Here is a 13,282-nt window from a genome sequence, read left to right as displayed (position 1 = left end):
GGGAAAGCTGAGAAACGGGCATGAAACTCATATATGAGACAAGCTCAAAGAAAATTGGGACCAAGCCCAAGGAAAGCTGAGAACAGTGAAGAAGGGGAAAAAGAAAAAAAGAAGGAGAAATAAGGAAAAAAGGAAGCAAGAAGGAGAGGGGAGGAGAGGCGGCTGTGGAAGGCGTAGGAGGAAAGGGGAAATGGCTAGGAGGAGGAAAGGTGAGGATGCCGCCAGTCCAAGCCTTCGCAAGGGCCAGCGGTGCGAGATGCTGCTAGGGTAAGGTTTTCTTTCAGAGAGTGATACTTCTTACTCACGTTGTCTACCATTCATAACCAAAGATTTTGGCCTAGGCTAGGACTATCTTTTAAAGAATATGAATTTTTGGCAGATTGGGATCCCCCAAAATTAATTGCTCTTGGAATTGAACGAGAGATTTTTCCATGTGACCGGTACAAGAGATGGTACACCACTTGTTATTATACAAATGATGGGATATATATGTTAAAAAGTTAATAATTTAAAAAATATAATTTACCACCACTTGTATAAAAACACATGGTGTATCACCTGTGTTTCGGTCACAATGAAAAATTTATTGAATTGGATGAAGTTTTTCCATTTGAGAGATTTTGTTTGGCTTCTTGTTTTCCACAAAATTAGGGATGGTAGGAGAACCTCTCTTTGGTATGACAATTGACATTAATTAGGTCCTTTTTTGTCAATTGGGGTTGCAATATCATTGCTGATTTCGGAGTGCCTAAAACTGCTTTGATTTGCAATATTTTGAATGGTTTTAATTGGTGTCGACCTCACAATTCTTCTCAAGAGTTGTTGGAAAGTCAAATCTCCACGTCTAAGATTGTTCCAAATACTAACTTGGATGATATGATAATGGACTCCTTCATCGTCTAACATCTACTCTGCTGCTTCCGTTTGGGATAGTTTTTGGCAATCTAAGCCTAATGCAAGTTGGTCAAAACTTTTACGGTATAATCAAAATATTCTTAATATGTGTTTCATTCTTTGGTTGGCCATTAAATGCAAGCTTTGTACTATGGATAGAATTTTGACATTTGCTTCATCGGCACATGTCATTTCTATCCTCTACTCTAGTGCTATGGAGTCTCAATGCCACCTTTTCTTTGAGTGTCTTTTTACTGTTGCTATTTGGTCTTCGGTGTTGTTCAAGTGCAGTGTCCTGTGGCTAAGGCTCCTTTGGCCTTTTTTTTTTTGTTGTGTGGCATGTTAGCCGGTGGAAGGAAAAATCTCTATCGTTGAAAGTGTTGAAGTTGTGTCTTATTGCTACCATGTGTTATGTATGGAGAGCAGAACAACCGTAGATTCAAGAATTTCTGTCAACCCGATGTAGTGGCTCTCAACTCAATTAAGTTCACTATTAAACTTCAGTTGAGTTCCTTAAAAATCACCCATTTCGCTACTAATGGTCTATTTACGAGAATGGAATATCCCCATAAATAGTTAGTGTGGGTTATTGCTGCTTTGGTGCAGCATTATTTTATTTACCAAAAAAAAAATGACCAACCAAAATTAGTTGGAGTTTACAACGTCATGTATTCATAAAGATTTCTTCTTAAATTTTGACCAAAAAAAGAGAGTTCATTACGAATATTAAATAACTCATCACCACCATTGCATGAGTGGTTAATTTTATAAGGGCGATGCTAGAGAAATTACTGTATTTTGTAGATCATATAATATGATGATTGATTGTTGGATTCTTCCGTTAAATCATTAAAAATATAATTCAACAATCAATTGACACATCATATAATTTATAAAATATGATCTAAAAAATAATCTCCTTGGTATTTTTTTAGGAAAACTAATGAAAAGAGCTTGGAAACTTTGAGTTTTAACGATAAGGACAAAATAAAGGGTAAAGTGAATAGTATCAGGATTGACTTTTTAGTGTAAAAATATGATTTTTCGTTAAAATGAACAATGCTGTGAATATTTCGTTAAAACTCTTTTTTTTTTTTTCATCTGAAACACCATTTCTACCCGTTCATGAAGGGCTCCCACTCACACTTCCCTAAAGGATGTAGCCCAGTAGGCCCAACTCAACTATGGGCTACTAGCTATAACTCGAATTCATTAGCTTTTCTATCTAAAGACCAATACAAAACTGAAAGCTTGCTTGCAATGTCCCTCGCGATTTGAACACTCCTTTAGCCTCTGAGTTTGAGGTGCGTACAGTTAAAAAAGAACTGTCAAAATTGCTACAATTTATGAAATTAGGAGACATGATAGCATATGTAAATTTTACGTAAAATACCAAATTTACATTATTAAAGGTAAGTATTCATTGACATCATTGTCATTCTTCTCTGTCATCTGTTCAAGTTTATGAAACGTTTATGTCGAAGGAAGCCGTTAGACTATGAATACCAGCCTTACTGTTATTTCTTTTTAACTGAATTAATCATCTCGTAACCATGTCCGTGTAGTTGATGATTACATGACTTCCGAAAACTTGAATATTAAACATACGCAATTATTTTCACAGAGGAAGTTTCAGGGCGCTGTAGATCTTTGAAATGAACCTGCAATCACAATTTAGAAGAACCACGTTGAATCATCTTTTGCTTCGTATCCTTTGTACCACGTCTGGTGCACTCGAATCCAAGTGAAACCAACTGACACACCGGAACCCTGAAACCCGATAATCTGATCTTAGAAAATGTTAAGGCGGGAGTGCTGGAGGACATTAACCAATCACAATCTCATATCTCACCTTTGAACTTATAACAGCTGTTCCCTTTGTTGCATAACGTTCTTCACCTGCAATGAGGAGTAGAGTCAACAGAGCAGCAGCAAGTTGCGCGTATATGGTGCTACAACTTAGATAGTCATGATGTGTCTAAATATATACAACTTTTTCCTACAACGTCAACGACCATGATTGTCATGTTTGTCCAGAAAAGGGATGCAATTTTATTTTCATTAAAATCTTCAAATGCAGGATATGAGTAAGATGTCGCATGCAGCATATTCCACAAAGCCTTCTCTCAGAAATATTAATGTTGTTAAATTTTAAACATATATTTATCAAATAGTATAAACATGTTGGATTGCTTAAATAGAAGGAGAAGAGAGAAAGGGGGGGAGCGTCTAACCAGATAATTCCCACTTATCGAACTTCACTAGCCATGTGTTTGAACCAACATGTGTAGCTAATACCCCATCCACCCAAACCCGAAATTGTTTTCCCTGTTTGTCTCCGTAGCAGTTTCTCAGACCATTTATGCTGTCAGAAAGAGAGTGCTCAACTCCAGAAGGATGGACAAATGTACCGGATGGAGACTGACCCAAAGAAAACATAATTAAAGGTTAGCAGCTGATGAGACGAACACAATTAAGGTGATGCAAAAGGGCAACACATGATATGAAATAATTAAATACCAAAATATCCAAGGTCTGTTTATTTTTACAAAAGTACACAGAAGAAGTTTACTCAATCCAAGGATTTAACCCAAAATTAAACCAGAAAAATAATGTTTTGACAGTTTTTTTTTTTCAGTCAATTGGAATCAAATGTTGTCACTAAACAACTTTACGAGTTTAATAATAAAGATGTTGTAATTGGACAATGCAAACATACATATAAGAAAATTGAGCAAGTTCACACTCTGGATTGCAGATGTTATAGACAGGTAATTTCATTTTTTTCTGTTCACTATCTTCACATATTTTGATGTCTTAGAGAACAAAATACCAAAATGACAATAGTGATAAACATGAAGCACGCACTGTCAACGTCAATAGATCCCCAAAACTTCAGCTCTCATGTAATATGGCATCATATACACTCACCTCCACTGCTTTGTCTGATCACAACACGACCAAGTTTTATTTGTATATAAATGAGTGTTACAAACTGGGCTTGAGTCATAGATTTATTATGTAGTTGAAAAAGCCTCCAACACAAATCATCTCAATCCATTGGATCTGCCCGCCAATTGGTAGATATAAAATCAATACAGATGGGAGTTGTAAAGAGCCATTTAGCCACATAAGTGCTGGAGGTTTGATTCGTAATTCTGAAGGGGAATGGATTAAGGGTTTTGCTGCTAATTTGGGTAGAGGAACCATCATGGAAGCTGAGCTTTGGGGTGTTTTCAGGGGCCTTTCTATAGCTTGGGATGAGGGTTGCAGGGAAGTGATTCTTGGGATGCTGTTACTTTGATCCAAAATCCTATTTTGGTTTCGCACCTGCTCTACAATCTCATTATTGACTGCAAAGAAGCCATAAAAAAAAAATTGGAGATGTGAAGTCACTCATATCTATAGAGAAAAGAATGCCTCAGCTGATCACATGGCTGACTTGGGTCATGGGTTATCCCTTGGCCTTCATGTTTTTGCTTCTCCTCCTACCACTGCTACTAATTTTCTAGTTTCTGATTCTATTGGCAGGGCCCTTCCTAGGGCTGTTCTTGCCTAGCTTTTTTGTTTTGCTTGCCAGGCTTTGCACTCCTCTGTACCAAAAAAAAAAAGAATAGGAAGGGAAAAAAATATGAATTCTAAGTTACTAACCCCTAGGCCATATCCAAAATGAGAAGTGACTTACTTTTTCTTTCTACACAACTTACGAAAAGAACCAGAACTCATGTAATCTGTTAACTACAAATTGAACTAGAAAAATTTTGAAGTATTTCAAAAGATGTTCAAATCTGAAATGGAAACGATGATAATATCTTCTGACAGCATAAATTTATGCAATAAATATAAGATGTTGTAATCTCATAAAACTCAGTATTTAGGAGAAAGGAAGATATAAACATACACAATCTGCTTTCAAACTTGCCAAATAGATCTCTGAATTCTCAACTTCTGCGCGTCTCCATTTCTCATAGAACAAGAAAAACTTTACTAGTTCGTGACCAGGATTTGGATTCTCCAGTTTATAGTCAGAAAAATCTGCAATATCTCTTGGGGGCAAACTTGGACCTAGCTTAAAGTGGCCAATGGCTTGTATGATTCCAGCTGCACATCTCTCTGTTGCATGAATAATCCTTGTATTACCCTTAGCATTTTCAGCATGCCACTGCAACAATTCTTCTTGGGCATTGCTAACCTGTATGATCATAAATAACAAAATAATGCCGATTAACGAGGAAAACCACATTTCACTGTAAGAAAATAGTGCTTAAATATGAGGAGAAACAAATTGAGCTACAAACCATGACACCATATACTTCTGGAATGCTAAAAAGCTCGGCATCATTTCCAGAGTCACCACAAACAAGAGTGTTAACAGGTGGCCTTCCCTCACTCTTAAATTTCTTAAGCAAATATGCAAGAGCTTGTCCTTTGCCAGCACCTTGTGGTAATATATCCAAATCCATTCCTCCACTATAGATTATCTTCACATCCAACTAACCAAAGATGAAGCAACAACTTAGGTCAATAACAAAAGCAACAATACCTATGGTACTCTGAAAGTAATAACCTTTAACACTTTACAAAAACTAAGATTCAATGCAGGTCTGCAGTATAAATGAAAAATGCTGTCTAAGATTTATATCTTACCCCACGCTTTTCAAAAACTTCTGAAAGAGCCTTTGTCACTTCCTGAGCCTTGGCTTTCTCAACATAAAAGCTAACCTTGTGTGGCCGTTGCTCTGTTTCTGCCTGAATTCCGCATAAAGTTTAATACTTCAAAAAGTTGATATACAACTAGTTTCTTATTTGAATTTCACTTCAGTTTATTCCAATGCATGTCTATGACAGAATTCATGGCATGACACCACAAGAGACACTAATCAACGCCAGTAACATATATAATATACCTGAAGTTTAAGTTCAGAAAATTTGCTGGCTTCCTCTTTGACTATGTTCCTATCCCATTTTTGATTCAGAACCTCAACCCAGCCATCATCAGGAACCATTGTGTTACCATATGTTATCTCGGTTCCTACAGACATTATTGTTATATCGGGAGTTAACATGGGTTTCTCTTTTCTCAATTCTTTGTACAGTGTCGGTGACCTTCCAGTTGAAAAAACCAGCAGAGAATCGTGACGGTAATTCGCTTCCCACAAAGAATTGAATCTGAGCAGGGAAAGGTTCTCAGTGTCATGATGATCAACCTGCAATTGAAGCATTCACCACTAAAATCGCTGCGGAAAGGGAACGAAGCGAAACCACAATGACAAAACAAGTTACAGAACCTACCATTGTATGATCAAGATCTGAAACTATCATTAGCCGGGCAGGAGCTTCGAGCCGATCCATGACTATCCTATATCCAACGCAAACCTGCACTGAATTATAATATACAAGAGATACAAACATCTGTAAAACCATTCGAAATCCAAAACCAAACATCCGAATTCGTTAAGATGACCCTCAATCAAATACAAAGTTTGAAATTACAAAAAACAAAGAAGCATATTTTTTGTTAAATTCTTCAGCCAACAAATTTCGGAAGTTCAATCTGAGTCTTTTATAAACAAAAACTCAAATCTCCGCGTTCTCTCTCAGTTTCGACGCTATTTTCCCGGCAACCAAACAGTCAGACAGAAAATGAGCCTAAACACAATGAATCAACACGATTGCGATGAACAACAATTGAGAAATTCAAAACGAATAACAACCTCGAAAGCTCAAGTTTTCTTTACTCCCTACACAATTTTCCCGGCAACCAAACAGATTGCCACAAATTGAAACTAAACGCAACGAATTAACAACAATTGCGACAAACAATTAGCGGGAATTGCAGAAATCACCTGGAAACTTGAGAGAAAAAGTCCGATTCGAAGCGATTGGGAATCGAAGATTGGGATTATTAGGTTTTCGAGGAATTGGGGGAAGGAGAGAGTGAGATGCCGAAGTGAGTGATTGAAAGGTATGCATACAACGAACGAGCGAAGCAGATATCTGAAAGCGAATCGGATCCAAATTCCTTGGCGCTTCTTTTGTGAAGAAATAGAGCTTACATTTGTGCTTCGGACACGTGGCAGCTTGCGGAGGGGAGGTTGACGTGTGATGTGTGTGGGGACCACTGCGGGGTCAAAAGGCAAAACAAGAGTTCAATGGATTCCTCTTCTTCTAAGATTGCTTTTGTTACCCAGGAGGCTCCCATGCTCGAGTGAACTTACTTGCATGACCAAAACGTATAATTTTTGTGCTGAGTTCGATACCTCTTTATGATTCGTTCGTTATATGGTTTATCCCAATTATCCTGCAGGTTTGTTGTATTAAAAATTAAAAAATAAATAAATAATTGTATTTCCTAAAAATAAATAATTGTATTTCCTAAAAATAAATATTTAAACAGGTCACTCACCAAATTCTAAACTTGGTGCCATGTGCCAACAAAGCGCAAAATGAACTAGCCGCCCACTTTGTCCCATTCACCAAGAGTGAAAATCCTTTGTCTCATCTTCTCCAGGAATCCTGAAGTGGAATCACAACCCAATTCCAATTGAATTCAACCTACAAAACCCAGCAAAACAAGCTCCATATATCACCACCTCTCCCACAACAGCTTTCCCTACCAAATACAAAAAATGCCCTTTTCCCACTCACTTTCCATACCTGAGCTTGGATTCTCTCCTTCCATGGAGATTTATCAGTTTCCCAGTCGCCACTGCATCACCCAGTTGAGTTCTTCAAAACCCAGAGTTCAAAATCACAGTTTTCAGCGGCATGGCTCTCAGGGAAATGGCTTCAGCCTCTGCGGATTCCAATTGGGGTCTCAGAGTTCTCAAGCTTTTGGCCATGGATGTAATTTGCAGTTGGGTAGAGTCGGACCCAGAAGCCGAAAACTCAAAGTTCTCTCCTTTGGGCATGGTAGAAGCTCACTTACTAATGATTGCAAGCTCAGTGGATTGGATTTAGGGTTTTGCAGAAGCAAATTGTTTCAAGGGAGTCATTTGGGGGGTTCAGATTTTAGTAGGCACATGCATGGGAGAGTGGAATTGGAGTTGGAGGAGGCGAATTCGAGGAATTTTAGTTTCGTTGTGAGGTCTAGTTCGACATTGGGTGTGGAGAAAGAGGTGGAAAGGGAGGAAGGTGGCGCTAAGAAAAATTATGATGCCATTGTTATAGGGTCAGGAATTGGAGGGTTGGTTGCAGCAACACAATTGGCTGTGAAGGGTGCAAAGGTTTTGGTTTTGGAGAAGTATGTGATCCCTGGTGGGAGCTCTGGGTATTATGAGAGGGATGGTTATACTTTTGATGTTGGAGCTTCTGTGATGTTCGGGTTCAGCGATAAGGTCAGCTTTCGTGTAAAGTTTTGATTTTTCGTTGCATACATTGCGGTTTACTTGATAGCTATATGAGTTGAGTTGAAAATGGTCGAATATAACTTGATTATTCCATATATCAAAAATCTTGTCCGTCATAAATCATGTAAAACAAGTAAAAAAATTATTATCCTACTGAAAGGAAAAAAACATTACTAAAAGTAGAAAGGATTAGTCCTCTCTTTCGAATAATTCAGTGTATATTACACATTGTTATCAGTGGCTCTTTCTTGACTGATTGAAAAGTTACTTTGCGCTATGATTTTGACTCTCTGTGAAAGTAGCTCGATATCTGTGACAGAAATAATTGTGCAGAAGTTTGAAGAATTTCTTTTCTTAATCAAAAGAACTCGTGGAAACTTATTGGAGGTTGGGAGTTACTACCATGAAGAGCGTTGTGTCCTTGTAGAAACTTGTACGCTTGGGAATGTAACAGCAGACATTCATTACAGTATTTCCCATAGACATGCTACAGTTAGTTAACAAGTGACATATAGAGCTTAAGGACTCCGGGGAAAAAAGGAGGGATTTGTCCAAGGGCAGACACTTGTCTGAATCGGAAAGTAGTCATTAACTGAAAGTGTTTAAATTTACAGCAAGGTGGTCTGCAAATATGTAAAAGATAATTAACTGTCGTGTATGTTGTATATTTTGGTATAACTTTACATTTTATTTCTTTTGGTAATGGCATGCGGTTCTGATTTTCTAAGCATGAACTCCATCTTGCTGGCATTTTGTATCGGTTGAAGAACTTTTATTTGTCCTGCATCTGTCATGATTCAGTGAGGCCTGCATTTTGTCAGTTTTGATATTTTCTCATGAACTATTATCACTGAATTTGTAATATGGCAGGGCAATCTAAATTTGATAACCCAAGCACTGGCAGCTGTAGGTTGTGAGATGCCGGTGATACCTGATCCGACTACTGTCCATTACCATCTACCTGATAATCTTTCTGTCGTAGTGCACAGAGAATACAGTGAATTTGTTTCAGAACTTACTAATAAATTTCCCCATGAAAAGCAAGGGATTCTCAAATTCTATGGTGTATGTTGGAAGGTCTGTTCTTTTCTTTTTTCATTTACTTTTCAAGTTGACTGGGAGTTCCTTTGGGATATTTTTACTTGTAATTCCGAACTGACACTAATACATTGTGTACATATGTATAGATTTTCAATGCCTTGAACTCATTGGAACTGAAGTCACTTGAGGAGCCAATCTACCTTTTTGGACAGTTCTTTCAAAAGCCTGTTGAATGCTTGACACTTGGTAAGCATTTTTTTTTGTATATTTTTTTCACTGCAATGAATTTTCAAACCTAAATTCGAGTCATTGTGCAAGATATAATTTAGCCCTTGGTTTGTCTTTCCAGCTTTACCTTGGATATTTTTCGGGGCAACGTTATAGTTATTATGTCCATAGGATTAAATTATTGGTTAAAGTAGTTGAAAACGGGAAAATTTTGAATCCCTAATTGATCGATGCTTGCAGTTATTTAATGAGATCTATTGATGCAGTTACTTGAACAGAAAAAGAAATTGATACTTTTAGTCTAGGACTTCGGTTTGTTATCTGTGTTTTCAAATGCTTACGTGATGGGCTAACTATTGCAGCCTACTATTTGCCTCAAAATGCTGGGGATATAGCTCGCAAATACATTCAGGACCCCCAGCTGTTGTCTTTCATAGATGTGGAGGTTTTTTCGATCCTATTGACATTCGTATTTACGATTTTATATCATTTGTAAATTTATTCATATTTGGTGGTCTACGAATGGTCTTCCTTCCACTCCATCTCATAAAAAATTTTACATTTGTATCCAGTGTTTTATTGTGAGTACAGTCAAGGCTTTGCAAACACCAATGATCAATGCAAGCATGGTAAGATTTTCAAGTTGCTCTTTGGGTACTACCTTGTGTATTTTCCTCTTGTCATTTATGGTTTCGACAGGTTATGTGTGATAGGCATTATGGTGGGATTAACTACCCTGTTGGTGGTGTTGGTGGAATTGCAAAGTCCTTAGCAAAAGGTCTGGTAGACCAGGGCAGTGAGATACTTTACAAGGCCAATGTTACTAACATCATAGTTGATCAGGGCAGAGCGGTGAGTTCAAATTTGGTCTTGGATTAGTTATGCAAAGATATCTATTCTTTGCTTCATTTATACTTGTCAAAGATAATTTTGTTTATGTTATTTCAGTGTGCATGTAGGTTGGAGTAAGGCTTTCAGACAGGAGGGAATTCTTTGCAAAAACCATAATATCAAATGCTACAAGATGGAATACCTTTGGTTAGTGCGACCAGCAGTTAATTTATTGGATGATCGTTGTTTCTTGCCGAATGTTGCACTGTTATATGTAGCTTGTTTAAAGGAAGTCTAATCACCTTCAACTTTATTTTAGGAAAACTGATAAAAGCAGACCAGGTCCCGAAACAAGAGGAAGATTTTCAGAAAGTTTATGTTAAGGCCCCATCTTTTCTTTCCATTCACATGGGGGTGAAAGCTGAGGTTTTGCCACCAGAAACAGATTGCCACCATTTTGTGCTTGAGGTACTTTTGTTTTTCCTTTTCAGTACCATCATTTGCTAGGAAATGTTTTCGGGCTTTGAACTAGGAATGTTTTTGCTCATCTTTTCTTCATTGTCTTGCATGTTTTTCAGGATGATTGGACGAGGTTAGAAGAGCCTTATGGAAGTATATTTTTAAGCATTCCAACTGTTCTTGATTCATCATTGGCCCCAGAAGGACGCCATATTCTTCACATATTTACAACCTCTTCCATAGAGGACTGGGAGGTAACCATTTGTTGTCAAAGTTACATTGATTCCTTCTCCACTCTTTCTGTAGCCAGCCCCTCCTTTTACATTGTAATTGTAACTTGGGTAACTAATGAGGTGGAGATTTCTTTATAGGGACTGTCTCGAAAGGACTATGAGGCAAAGAAGGAGCTTGTAGCAGATGAAATCATTCGCAGATTAGAGAATAAACTATTTCCAGGGCTCAAATCGTCCATCGTTTTTAAGGAGGTAATATTGTACCCTATTCACTTCTAATCTATACTCACGCAGTTGAGATATCTGAAATAGTGTTAAGGTTGTGAGCCTTGTGACATGGAAAGGAGTGAGACAGAGCAGAAGATGGGAAGAAATTAGAAAAAATGTTTGAGGGCTTAGCACTTCTCTCCCTAGAAAATACATGTTTATTCTCTTCAACTTAACAAATGTTCCTCCTAAGGAGCATTTGAATTTTTCGGCTCCCTGCTTTCTATGAGCTTAACTAAGCTGATTCCACAAAATATTCCCTTCTGTGGGTGAATACTTTGGTATGCTTAGGATTCTTAGAATTCCACAACTTTTAGTTTACATGATTTGATATGCTCATTGAAAGGTTCTCCAATCTTGGCAGGTGGGAACACCAAAGACACACAGGCGGTACCTGGCTCGTGACAAGGGTACTTACGGACCAATACCACGTAATACTCCTAAGGGATTATTGGGAATGCCATTCAATACAACCGTAAGTTCAGTTGCAATATCAAATCTATGTTTTAATAGGAGTCATTGATTTTAAGCATACTGAACAAAGTGTGCTGTGCAATGATGAAAAATGCAGGCCATAGATGGTCTTTACTGTGTTGGTGATAGCTGCTTTCCGGGACAAGGAGTTATATCCGTATCCTTCTCAGGAGTAATGTGTGCTCATCGAGTAGCTGCTGATATTGGTATTTTCTCAGTGTTTTTTAATCCCTTTTGGGGTTGCTTTTGTAATCTGATTTTACTCTTGAAAAGAAGTTTAATGGAACAAAGGCGCCACTGGCAGCTCCTCTTTCAGAACCAAAAAATCATGGGCACCTCCTACCTTCTCCTCGTCCCTAGAAAAAGCCTGCCAAGTTTGGTCTTGATGGGCAGTCTTTTCTTTTTACAGCACAGGAAATTAGAGTAAAAAGATGTGGAATTAAAGTATTGGTAAGGGTAACAGTATATTTTCATTAACAAAAAAAGCATCGGGGTGATTAAGGAGCGAACAGAGGGAGTTCAAATGCAGCGATCCATAGCTGATTTGATGTGTAGAACTGTTTAGAGCTTTTATGTTGGTTTATTTATTTCATTTCCTCAATTTTTTATTTCTTTGGCAGGGCTTGAGAAGAAGTCCCCAGTGTTGGATGCTTGCCTCCTTCGACTACTTGGATGGTTAAGGACATTAGCGTGATGACTTCGTACAGGACAATATGTAATGCAGCTTGGCATTTTGGCTGCAGATGCATTATCTTCTTTATCACATACCACGGTAGCTCTAACAGCAGTTGGGATATATATATCATCCATACTATTTAGCAGCGATTTTCGATGGGATAATATAAGACCATTGTGGCCATTTGGCTGGAATGGCGGGTATATATCTTGCTTGTAAGTAGCATTCTTGTGTAGCAGGTAGACGCGTATGTATGCGGTATCTGTCATATAGTTTATACATGAGCTATAGAGAAACTGTTCGGTGGTCTCCGTGCTGTATGAAGTATAATCCTTTCCTGCCAAGTCTGTTAGCTGATAAATTTTACGACTTCTTAGAACAGAGAGTGCAAGTTCCAGATTAGTTAACTTGAAACTCATTCATTTAAGAATAGTTTTATTCACACATTCATTTTTACTTCTCACACCCTTGTTAATTTTTGACCCTTGATATTTTTCGATTCATTTAATCCAACAGTCAAAAATTGAGAGTTGTGTGACAAGTAAAACTGCATGTACGATCCTCTTTTAATTGATCTAGGTTTCCTTGAAGACTTGATCACATTAGTTGGGAAAGAGCTTATGAAATTTTTTTTCGGATGAAAGTCTTTCCGACCTTCGAAAAGATGGATAACCATGGTTTGCCACCAGTTGTTCCCTTTTGAAGAAAAAAATAAAAATAAAAAGAACTCCCATTTTTCTTGGGATACTTTATCTCAAGATTGCATAATTTGTTGGCAGAAGGTGGATTGATCATTGATTTATATATATTTTTTCTTTAGAATCTTCATT

General features: G+C 37.7%; 2 protein-coding genes across 4 annotated transcripts; one reads left to right on the top strand and one right to left on the bottom strand.

The window, feature by feature from the left end:
• Window positions 1-2,385: 2,385 nt before the first annotated feature.
• Window positions 2,386-7,449, bottom strand: LOC137712834 (putative sucrose-phosphatase 2). Of its 2 annotated transcripts, XM_068452004.2 has the most exons (10): window positions 7,301-7,449; window positions 6,741-7,195; window positions 6,187-6,275; window positions 5,802-6,101; window positions 5,542-5,643; window positions 5,193-5,387; window positions 4,796-5,086; window positions 3,129-3,315; window positions 2,747-2,793; window positions 2,386-2,664 (listed from the first exon to the last, which is right to left on the bottom strand). In XM_068452004.2, exons 2-10 carry the CDS (start codon window positions 6,865-6,867, stop codon window positions 2,569-2,571), a joined length of 1,434 nt encoding a protein of 477 aa, XP_068308105.2. In that variant the 5' UTR covers window positions 6,868-7,195; window positions 7,301-7,449; the 3' UTR covers window positions 2,386-2,568. The 2 variants fall into 2 exon arrangements, with proteins under 2 accessions (XP_068308105.2, XP_068308106.2); XM_068452005.2 differs by lacking the exon at window positions 7,301-7,449 and having other exon boundaries at window positions 6,187-6,270; window positions 6,741-7,143.
• On the top strand, window positions 7,431-12,831 carry LOC137712681 (prolycopene isomerase, chloroplastic). 2 transcript variants are annotated; one of them, XR_015955836.1, is made up of 14 exons: window positions 7,431-8,231; window positions 9,114-9,320; window positions 9,431-9,530; window positions 9,875-9,957; window positions 10,085-10,141; window positions 10,212-10,364; window positions 10,472-10,550; window positions 10,663-10,811; window positions 10,922-11,056; window positions 11,174-11,287; window positions 11,667-11,777; window positions 11,874-11,982; window positions 12,081-12,226; window positions 12,397-12,831. XR_015955836.1 is itself a non-coding variant. In XM_068451810.2 (13 exons), exons 1-13 carry the CDS (start codon window positions 7,524-7,526, stop codon window positions 12,468-12,470), a joined length of 2,079 nt encoding a protein of 692 aa, XP_068307911.2. In that variant the 5' UTR covers window positions 7,431-7,523; the 3' UTR covers window positions 12,471-12,831. The 2 variants fall into 2 exon arrangements, 1 of the variants encoding a protein (XP_068307911.2); XM_068451810.2 differs by lacking the exon at window positions 12,081-12,226.
• Window positions 12,832-13,282: the final 451 nt, after the last annotated feature.

Source organism: Pyrus communis, chromosome 14 (genome assembly GCF_041283825.1).
Source record: "Pyrus communis isolate YQ-2024b chromosome 14, ASM4128382v1, whole genome shotgun sequence".
NCBI lineage: Eukaryota > Viridiplantae > Streptophyta > Magnoliopsida > Rosales > Rosaceae > Pyrus > Pyrus communis.
The sequence above is the reverse complement of the archived record's forward strand: the minus strand, read 5'-3'. Positions and strand labels throughout refer to the sequence as shown.